This window comes from Acipenser ruthenus, chromosome 2, assembly GCF_902713425.1.
Source record: "Acipenser ruthenus chromosome 2, fAciRut3.2 maternal haplotype, whole genome shotgun sequence".
In the NCBI taxonomy this organism is placed as follows: Eukaryota; Metazoa; Chordata; class Actinopteri; order Acipenseriformes; family Acipenseridae; genus Acipenser; species Acipenser ruthenus.
Window position 1 is genome coordinate 22,294,863 of NC_081190.1, and position 11,204 is coordinate 22,306,066.

The following is an 11,204-nucleotide window of genomic DNA, read 5'->3' on the forward strand; positions in this document are numbered from 1 at the left end:
TAACACTTAAAAAAAAGTACAATATATTCGTAGGCCAAAAGCAAAATACTTCCATATTATAAAGGCATAACACAGTGTAATAAGACATACTGAAAGCATATTAAAAAAAAGGCTAAGTATATGCACATAGTACCATGAGAAAACTGCAAAATTGCCATGAAAATTTACCATGGGATGATTCCACAAAACATGTTAAAATGAATTGTATAAATTGATCAGTTATTCCAAAGATAATACACCTAAAAAGAGTGCATACTTTTACCCTCCTAAATAATAATTAGACAAGATAACATATTTACAGCAACATGGGGTCAGAAACACAGGCAACCCCTTGAGAAGTTCATGTTACTGTACCAGAGATGCATTAAATAAAAAGGTATTATAACTGATATGTTTATTTCCCAATAAACACTGTACTTTCTGCTCATAACAATAATAGTTTACTCTAAAATATATTTGTGGTAATGCTGACTTTACCCATTAGATGGCGAACTTGTGCAATATTTAAACATCACAACCATGAGAGCTGAGACATTCAGCTTGCCACCGCTGTTCTACACTATTTACAGAGACCATAAGCTTCTCCAGGTCTTTCCCAGAGGCATTGCATTCTGGAATACTGTTTGTTTTTAATAAACATGCTTTGAAAAAGTAACAAAGCAGCATTTAGAAGGACTGCATTTAAATTATTACAAGGCAATGCCTTGCAAAGTCCACAGTATTCCATGGTAAAAGCATGTGATTGTGTAGTAAACTACAGGTAAAGATCATCACAGTGATAAATAAATAGTCATACACAGCACAAGCATGAGGAAAGCAGGCATAATTACAAAAGGAAGCACAGATTCACCTATATCCTGAAAGCCAACTCACACACTCATATAACCATATACAGTACATACGTTCATACCTAGATTTTCTAAAATTGAACGTGTTTATCAGACAGATGTTCTTTTTTGTTGTGACTGTTCTACAAAATGGCTATAAAATGTAATTATTATTAGTTTATTTAGCAGACGCCTTTTATCCAAGGCGACTTACAGAGACAAGGGTGTGTGAACTATGCATCAGCTGCAGAGTGACTTACAACTACATCTCACCCGAAAGACGGAGCACAAGGAGGTTAAGTGACTTGCTCAGGGTCACACAATGAGTCAGTGGCTGAGGCGGGATTTGAACCGGGGACCTCCTGGTTACAATCCGTTTTCTTTAACCACTGGACCACACAGTCTCCTATATTTACTGTATTTAATTGTTGTGGCTTGTGCCAAAGTTGCAAAATTTGATGACGATATTTTGGTTACTGGGTAGATTAGATTGGAGCATGACCTGTAGACCCAATCATGAAAGATTAATAGTCACTGCAGATGCTGGGTAAGAATATGTGGTTAGGCTATACAAACAGTAAAGGATGTAATAAACCTGGAGTTGAGGTTTTTGTTTTTTTGTTTTTTTTAATAAGTGCATCTTCATTTTATTTTCGTGTATTAAAACAGTAAGTCATTGGTAGAATGTGAAGTAACAGAGATGTATGGTAACCCATGGGGTATCCAGGAATGGTAGGCTACCTGCATATATTATGGTAATACCATAGTAATTATTTTTCATGCAGGGCTATACATCTAAATTAACTTTTTAACATACAAAAGCCACCCTCCCCCAACTTCAAAAAAGAAACCCAAGTGACAGCTGGAGCAGTGTTGCTGAGTGAAAAAAAAAAAAACAAACCCAGATGCCACACGCCGAAGTTGGGTCATTGTTCAGACACTGTGTAGAAATGCAAACTAGATGCGCGTGCCGAGCTCAGTGCATGACCCCACCCCCCGACCCGACTTTCTGCACACTTCTAACGTTAACTTTATAACAGTCTACAACAATAAATTAGTTGAAATAGTACTAGTGCAAAAATGGCAGGCTTTGTGCGTTAACTGTCAGTGGCATAATAAGCAAAATGCATTAATTTACCAGAGGTTTGTTCATAATTGAAATAAATGCGTTTTGCAAACAAATAACAAGGCTGAGTTTAGAAGTACTGCTACTGGTTTTATAGCATCGGTGTGCTAAGCAGTCAGGATCAGGGACAGGGTGCCCACTTACTGAGCATATATATGAACATGTAGCCCCAATGAGCAAGATCATATAAACATGAAAAAAGGTGACTGGACAAGTTCGTTTAAATACCTTGGTAAAACCAAAGTGTGGGAAACCACAAGCAAACCCATAAAGAACATGGTACAAAATGATAAACGGGGATAATCAAATGCGAAATACGCAATATCAGCATGAGGAAAGCATGTATAGCTGCAAGATTACAGGGGATATACCCCTATGTTAACGTTGTTGACGAGACAATGAAATCACCAGGGGGCGCTTTGGATGCACGTTGAACTTCGAAGTAATTAAAGGTTCACTTAAAAAAAAAAACATACAAAATTCAACAGATGTTGACAAATAACTGAATCAAAAACATACTGGATCAGCCTCTCAAAGTAATCTAAATGCAAAACTTCAAAACTGCATTTGCAAGATCCGTGCTTCTAAAGGGATTAATTTGCAGTAACAGATTGCTTGATGGGAGAGATAGCAATAGCCAGTGCAAACACCACCCTCCCCCAACTTGAAGAACTCCCCGATTGCAAGTGGCAGGTGCAGCTGTGTTGCTATGAAGAAAAACCAATCTATTGTCCAAGACGCCACACGCCAAAGCTTAGCCGTTCTCTGCTCTCTTGGTAAATGCAAACCAGCAGCGCGTGCCCTACACAATCTAGGTGATTTAAATAAAAAATAATAAAAATAACAACATATAAGAGATGCCAAGGTCAGGGAGTACAAATGATGAGATTAAAAAAATAATGCTGTGGAATTTGTAATAACTCCATAATTTCTCTAAATATCTGATATAGCACAGATAAAGGTGAATAGTGTTTATATAATAAAACTTGTTTTTGTTGTCGCTGACCTTAAAAACAAACAGCATTTCATTGCGTCGTGTATTGGAGTACATGCAATGAAAGCAATATTTTCAGGTTGCGTTGCAAAGATTAAGTAGCTTGCAAGACAAGGTTTTTTAAACCATACATCTGTTCTCTATCCTCAAGTCCGTCCAACACACACACTACCATAACAAAACAAAAGAAGCACACTTCAGTCATTGTTATCCCGCCCCCTGTAGAAGCCTCAGCGTACCCAATCAGCAGCGGCAGACGTAGTCCGCCCGCCCACAAGGAAACCATAGGCTATAAAAACGCAGACCAGCGCTACTCCCAACATACAACTTGAGAACTGTTTGTTGTTGTGTTGAGAAACAATTCACTTGTTAAACCAGAACTTGGTATAGCTATATGACTCTTGAAGGAGTTCGCGGACAGGAATACACAATGCAGCTTGCTGGCAAAACATTGGAGGAGCTTCTGGTCTCTGCACAAAGTCAAGAATGTCTGACGGTTGGAGTCTACGAGTCTGCAAAAGTCATGAATGTGTAAGTACTGTAGACTAGTATTATTACTGTTGTTGCACAACCACTACGACACTCGACTATAGATCGCTATATCTCAAATATACGATCCTAACGTCTTGCTATTATTTTTCTTTTCCAGTGATCCAGACTGCGTGGCTTTCTGTGTTCTGGCAACTGATGAGGAGTATGAAGGCGACATTGCCCTGCAGATCCACTTCACCTTAATCCAGGCGTTCTGCTTTGATAACGGCATCGACATCGTGAGAGTGAATGACACCCAGCGACTGGCTGAGATTCTGGGCAACACTGATGAGTCTGGCGAACCTAAAGATGTGCATTGCATTCTTATCACGGTATGTTTAATTTCAAATCTGATTTTATTTGCTGTCTAACTCCATCTTCATATGATTTTTGTTCTTTTTGTGACATGCACTAAAATGAACAATTCTACATTTTGTTACCGAATACCCGATGTTATTATCAGTATAAGGATAGTTTTATTTTGTTTCTGCTACATGTATTAATTATATTCTTTTTTTTTTATTTCATCAGAATCCAAGTGAAGATTCGCTGGACGACCCTGCTCTGGAAAAGCTGAGCTTGTTCTGTGAGGAGTGTCGCAGCTTCAATGAATGGGTCCCTGCTATCACACTTCCTGAGCGTTGAACTGAGACACGTCAACTCCTGTTGGGGATGCTTAACCTTCATTGAATTATCATCATGGAATACATGGGTGACCCATCAAATTCCTGAAACATGTTGATTATCCTGTTGAGGAATCCGATGAGGAATCGGGAAGTCGCTGGAGCAGGCATGCTGAAGAGCCTTGCGACGCAGATGGACAATACTAAGGTGCCCCCACTTTCCAGATAGTTGGGGCTGGTATACCATGGAAAAGAGTGGAGTATTATTGAGTTCGGGATCCGTGTGGAGATTTCAGAGGGAGACATGAGGCCTTTCCGTACAGAAAATCTGTTAGAAAAGACTTACGCTTTCGTTTTAAGAAATCAAAGAGATTACAAAGTGGTTATGAAGCGGATGGACTGCTGTAACCTTACTGTATACGATACTGTCCTAAAAATAAAACAAATGTTTAATGTACTAATGGAGTGATTTTGATATGTTGAATTACTGAGAAACCAAATAAATATTTTCAAATGATTTGTCATGTGTTGAGTTTTGCCAGTGTGTTTCTTTGTCTAAAAAAAGGTATTGCAGTGTACTTTAGAAATATGATTGGGGTAAATAAACAATTGCAGAGTTTCTTGGATATTATATACTAATTTTACCAGGCTACTTTAATTTTGCTGACAATAGCATCACTTCAGTGTCATACATGCCAACTGCCTTAGATCAGTTGTATAGATTTAATTTGCATTCAAATTAATTGAATGTGCAACACTATGATTCAAACAAAATATTCCTCTTGTATGCAGGCAACAAAACAAAACAAATCTGCAGCACTTCACAGTAATGTTACGTTTTACTCTAAAATGTAAGTGCCTGGTGTCTGTTTACATTCAAGGCCAGTGGTTTTATGACAGACTTCTTTCAACCTTGATACCTCTGTTTTGTGAGCAGCAGAAATACTTTATAAATTCCATCTCTGTTATACCCTACCAAGCATAAAGGGAAATAACTGTTGTATACCAGATCTAGACACTAGATGGCAAACGTGAACAACATAGAAACACTAGTAGCCACTGTACCAGGACACAAAACACAAATCTGGTTTGTAAAAGTTACAGCATGTGTATATGATTGAACTGCATGCATATCACCTCATCCTTAATTGTTTTAAGGCATATATTAATTTATTATACCCAAGAAATATGGCAAACAACCAGCATATTACCACTGAAGTTTAAGATTTTGCCTTTTAACAAATACCGCGGCAGGGTTACTAAAATATGCAAAGAAGAATAAATATCTTAATATACATCTTGTATACTAAAGCCTACCAAAAATATATAACTGTGCTGGTTTATGGTACTAGGTGGAAGGGGATATGGCCTCATTCTACCCCATCAGCGCTTGATTGCAAAATATCTTGATATTCCTAAACAGACAAATGAGCCCTCCTCTAAAAGAAATGATTGAATGGGATATTTGTTTTTCATGCTAAAATTGAACATAACAATAAGGTCCTTATAAAGGTTCTACACATTTTTCATGAATTTGTTTGTAATTATGTGCATGCTTGGTTTATGAATGTTTACAGTACTGGAATAAAAACATGTAAACAGCCTTTTTTATTTATTTTTATTCTTTAGTAATGTGCAGTGCTTATTCACAACTGCACAAAATATATAGCAGGGCAGGGGCAACAATAGATTTCTAGTAGAATATGGGCAGCCTGGTTCGATAGAAATGACCATATCATGGACTAACTGCAGGTTGAAATAAGTTGTACAGAGTTTTTATCTGGCTGTTGGCATTTTCTGTTTGCTTGCTTTATATTTCTGTGTTTAGTTTAATATAAGTTAAAAAAAAACAAAAAAAAACAAAACAAACAATGCACTTAAATGTGAAGCGTTCAAATAAAACGTTTTGATTTGTATATGAAGTGCTGCAGTACAACGGGTCTGCAGCATCATCATGGGCGAACAATGAGGACGTTTAGACAGATCTCTCAGACAGAAGCGAATACCAAGTATTTAACCATTCAGCACATCAAAGTAATCTAAATGCAAAACAACAGTTGCATTTGCAGACTCGTGCTACTGCAGATATTAATCTAAAGTAACACATGACTAGAAGCAGGAGATGGCAAATGACTGTACAAAGGTTTCCCTCCCCCAATTTCAACAAAAAGACCAAGTGGCAGGTGGAGCTGTGCTGCTATGAAGAAAGAGGAATCAATTGTCTAAACCCCAAGATGCCACACGCGAAAGTCTGGCCATTGTGTGTTTGCTTTACAAATGCAAAGTAGCTGCGTGTGCCGATCCCAATCTGCTGCATTACCGTTAATTACCATGCAACTTTGTGCAAACTATACGTAATGTTAACTGTACAGATTTGACATGTTGTGTTTTAAAACTAAAACTGAATGCAATTTCTGAAGATCACAAACTACTTTTGCAACGATTAAAAAAAAAATGTTGTTGTTTCAATGACTACATCTGCAGGCTCCAGTCTGCCCAGTAACTCAAAAAACAAAAGATACTTCAAGCATTGTAATTCTGCCCCCACGTGGGATGCTGACGAGAAAAGCAAAACTACTATAAAGTATTAGCATATGTTTTATCTGGATAGCCAATCAGCACGCGCAACCGTGCGGCACCCGCCCATTACCGAGAAGAGCTTGCAGGCTATAAAAACTCACAGACCGGAGATTCTAAATTCATACAGCTGTACAAGTAGCACAGAGGTATAGTTGAAACTTGGAAGTAATTGGCAACTTGGATAACTATGACTCTTGAAGAAGTACAGGGACAAGAAATCACAACTGAAATCATTGACAGGTAAATGCAAATCCTATTTTGAAAATATAGCTCTGTTTTGTTTTACTGTTAAGCAACATACGTGTTATATTTTACTATATTACAGTAACATAAATTCAGTTGTGATTCCGCGTGCGAAATTATGCAGACAAGGATATGATTCGATTTTTGCAAACACAATTTAACCAGTTCAGCTTCATTTAAACGACAGTTAATACAAGTAAAACATTTTCAGAACACTTTAATCTTACCAGTTTTTATTTGTATTTTTTTCAGGATGCAGTGTGCTGGAATATCATTGGAGGAGCTTCTGGTCTCCGCACAAAGCCAAGAATGTCTGACTGTTGGAGTCTACGAGTCTGCAAAAGTCATGAATGTGTAAGTATGAATTGTTACTACCGTACTTGTTGATTTACAGCACTGCTTTACAGATGACTAAACATTATTTCGACATCTGGATTAGCAACATTTACTAATGTATTGTACCTGTTTTTATTTTATACAGTGATCCAGACTGCGTGGCTTTCTGTGTTTTGGCAACTGATGAAGAGTACGAATGCGACATCGCCCTGCAGATCCACTTCACCTTAATCCAGGCGTTCTGCTTTGATAACGGCATCGACATCGTGAGGGTGGATGACACCCAGCGACTGTCTGAGATTCTGGGCAAAACTGATGAGTCTGGCGAACCTAAAGATGTGCATTGCATTCTTGTCACGGTATGTGTCGTTTTACATTGTAAGATTTTAACCTGCATAACTTTAAGCAGCATGTGCTATGTCTTTGGTTCTGCAACAAGTACTAAATGCACGTCTTTGTTTTTCTACTACAGAATCCAAGTGAAGATTCCTGGAAAGACCCTGCTCTGGAAAAGTTGAGCCTGTTCTGTGAAGAAAGCCGCAGCTTCAATGAATGGGTCCCTGCTATTGCACTTCCTGAACGTTGAACTGGGACAAGTCAACTCCTGTTGGAGATGCTTAACCTTTGTTGCATTATCATCCAGGAATATATGGGTGAAGCCACCATGTTCCTGAAATCTGTGGATTATCCTATTGAGGAATCGCTTGGGCAGGCATGCTGAAGGTCCTTGAGGGGATGAGGAATCAAAGTATGGGGACTGATCTGCAGTTGGACGGTTCATACCAAGGTGCCCCCCACTTTCCAGGTGGAGTGGGGGCTGGTGAACTATGGAAAAGAGTGGAGGAGTAATCTTGAGTTTGGGGTCTGTGTGAAGACTTGTCGGAGGGATACAAGGAAGAAAGAACTGATACAGAGAATCTGTTTGGAAAAGACTACGGGAAGTTTTTTTGCAATCAAAGCTGATGAACTCTGAAATGAACTGGTGAAACAAAAAGAAATGGGATGAATTGATGTGCTGTGTATATATCTACTGTGCAAGTCAAAGGAAACTACAGGACTAAAAATAAGACTTGTTACTGTCATTATTTTGTGTATTAAATCACAGATGAATATCTGTTTTATCACATGTCAAAACTTTGTTTTGAATTCTTTTTGCAATAAATATTTGAACCATATCTTTGTCCTGTCTTGTGAGATTTCTTTAAAAATCTGTGTATGATAAAACTTTACTATTGTCATTATACAAATAAAGCGGAGCATGGTGTTAAGGGATATATTCCTTCTTTATATACACAGGCATATATACAGCTTTTGGTAAAATCAATGCAAAGCTGCAAACTTGGTATTGGTTCAGCAAATGCATCAATTACTGTATTTGCAAAATGAAATGCACAGGCTGGCAAAAAACAACAGCTGATGCTGAAAGTTAGACACAAAGAAATCCTGCCTGCAGTTTGGCTAATGAAAGGTTTGAACACAATAGTTAGCTTCTCTACTGAGGGCGAGCACACTCTTTTCAGTCTAATTTGACCTTTCACCGCTTATGCACCAGCTGCCTAACACAACAGCTTGCACAACTGATGAGATGCATGCAGAATGAGTTTCCCTGTTGTAGTAGGTGGCCTTTGTGTAGGGGGAACCGTTAGGGGAAATTTAGATGTTTTAGCAAACATGTCTGAAACTTTCTTTCCTATTTCTGGTGTCAGATTCTTCTAAACATTACTCATACTTTGCATACCTTGAAGTACAAACACCTAGGAGAAGGGAGGTGAATTGAATCACTCATGGCTGCACAGAACGTCTCTTTCTGAAAGGTGAATCATTGCAGCTCTCAAAATTACTGTTTTGGGTTACACCTTTTAAGTGGTCAAACAAACTAGGCCAAGTGAAATGCTACTTCATCCTTATTAGTTAGTGCATTATAAATGGTAGGGAGTCACATGCATTTATACCACATTTGATATAACAATCAAATGTTACAATATGTCAGTTTTAAAGAGTTACAATAAATACTTGCATCAAACAAAAACATGAGTTGAGTTTTTTTTTAGACTGGCAGTGCAAAAGTTAATCTCATGTTGTGTGAACCAAGGTAAGTACTCTGACTGTTTAAAATCACCAATTAACAAACACGCCCACATTTCCAGGAATTGTACAACCTAGTTTTCATTTTCTTACTTCCAAGTAATCAGTGTTCTGTAGCCTTTGTCCCTGTCTTAAACACTAACAGTACTTAGTGAAGGTTATCTCAATATAAAGAAGGACAAATTATAAACCAGGTCCAGTATCAGCATTGTCCTGGAAGGAGCTGTTTAGAAGACTGGACTTTGGGTTTTGAGCACAGCTGAATATATGAGAATGCTGAGCTAATGGTGAACTCGCACAACACAAGATAAGAGAATGCATGTTACTAAGAATAGGAGGGGCACACTATTTGAAACTCAATTGGCCTAGGTGGTTTCTCTACAAAGAGAATTCACATAATGCACATTTCTACATTGCAATGTTTTCCTAACCTGTTCTTTACCTCTGGAATCTGGTTACCACTAACTGCCATTGACTATTAAATATACCAACATGTAGGCCTGCATACAATCTATTGCTGTTTGGGTTTTGCTGTAATAGATGGTATATGGTTTGAAATGTGTGCAACATACATTCAAGCTGTTCCTATACCAATGTTGTTTAGAAATGCATGAATATATTCAGTGCCTTTATTAAAGGACTTAAAGCCCTCTTACATACATAGCACCTGCATAATTCAGTAATAATAATGATGGTAATGATACAAGGATCATCTAGTAGCATATCACCTCACACAACATGCTGATAGGGCAAGCTCGGTCAGTTTATACAGAACTAAACTTAAAACTTATTTTACAGGTCAGAGTGGTGAAATATCTTTAATTTAGAACTGGGAAATTCTTAACAACAGTTTTGTAGAAAGAGACATGAATAACACTTCCTCTAATGACTAACAAAAATACCGGGATTAACCCAGTTAAACAGAGTTCATAGTTATAAATACCAGTTTAAGTCTCTTTTCAGATAGGTCTTCAGTGTTCACTGACTGCTGCATGTGGAAGAGGTGGTAGAGAGATGCTTGGATAAAATCAGGCACATGTAGAAAAATAGAATATGCCATTCATGTTTTTTTTTCCCTGTTTACAGAGACATCCAATTCACCCTGAATACATTTCTAATGTAATTTGGACAACAGCACTTTTTTTTACCCGCTGAGCACAGAAATTACATCCGCTAACACTTTTGTCCCAAATAATTAGCATTTATCCACAACACAACTGGTACAAAAATAGTAGAGACTAAAACCTGGCCTCAAGTTTGACTCTAACTTGAGAGATATATTGAAGCTTAACCTAGATATCATAAAAAGGAGGACTGCTGGAAAATCCACTTTCTATTGTGCTTGAACATATGCCTGCACATAGAATACCTTTAAGAGGGCATCTGTTGTAAGTAGCATTGTTTTTATGTTTCCTGTTAAATGTGTTTGTTCCAGGTCTGTCATAGCCTCACCTAAGCCTTGCAGAGCTGGGGTATTATGCATGTATCCAAATATTTCTTTGCAACGTTTGCTTCAAAGCTAGATAGCTAGATAGACACAGCTGCACCAACATGCCTTGTTTATACATAGCAAGTCTGGTTTGTAGCTAAACGATGGGTGATAGGTGGAGGCAGCGTGTGCAGGAGAGAAACTAAACAGCTGTTGTTTAAAGTTTGTGGTTTCCTCTGAAGTTCTGTATCGAATAGAGCATCATGTTGCTCTGAACCAAACCTATACTGGCACACTTGTTTGCTCTGGGAGGGGATCAATATTTCCATACTAAAACCATCCACACCACACATTGTTTATCCTGATATCTATGAACTTTCAGAAATACAATTTCCATTTCTGTACAAAATAAATTGCTCTGGTTTTCATA

General features: G+C 37.9%; 1 protein-coding gene across 1 annotated transcript; it reads left to right on the forward strand.

The window, feature by feature from the left end:
* Positions 1-3,285: 3,285 nt before the first annotated feature.
* On the forward strand, positions 3,286-8,435 carry LOC117400849 (uncharacterized). The gene is made up of 7 exons (XM_059007016.1): positions 3,286-3,478; positions 3,597-3,810; positions 4,010-4,118; positions 6,849-6,921; positions 7,177-7,278; positions 7,406-7,619; positions 7,733-8,435. Exons 1-7 carry the CDS (start codon positions 3,342-3,344, stop codon positions 7,844-7,846), a joined length of 963 nt encoding a protein of 320 aa, XP_058862999.1. The 5' UTR covers positions 3,286-3,341; the 3' UTR covers positions 7,847-8,435.
* Positions 8,436-11,204: the final 2,769 nt, after the last annotated feature.

What these genes read in the sequence shown, in the direction of transcription:
- LOC117400849 (XM_059007016.1), top strand. Translation starts at nt 3,342, where the DNA reads ATGACTCTTGAAGGAGTTCGCGGACAGGAATACACAATGCAGCTTGCT. An exon ending in TGCATTGCATTCTTATCACG is followed by an intron (nt 3,811 to 4,009) that starts GTATGTTTAATT and finishes TTATTTCATCAG; the next exon opens with AATCCAAGTGAAGATTCGCT. An exon ending in TGCATTGCATTCTTGTCACG is followed by an intron (nt 7,620 to 7,732) that starts GTATGTGTCGTT and finishes TTTCTACTACAG; the next exon opens with AATCCAAGTGAAGATTCCTG.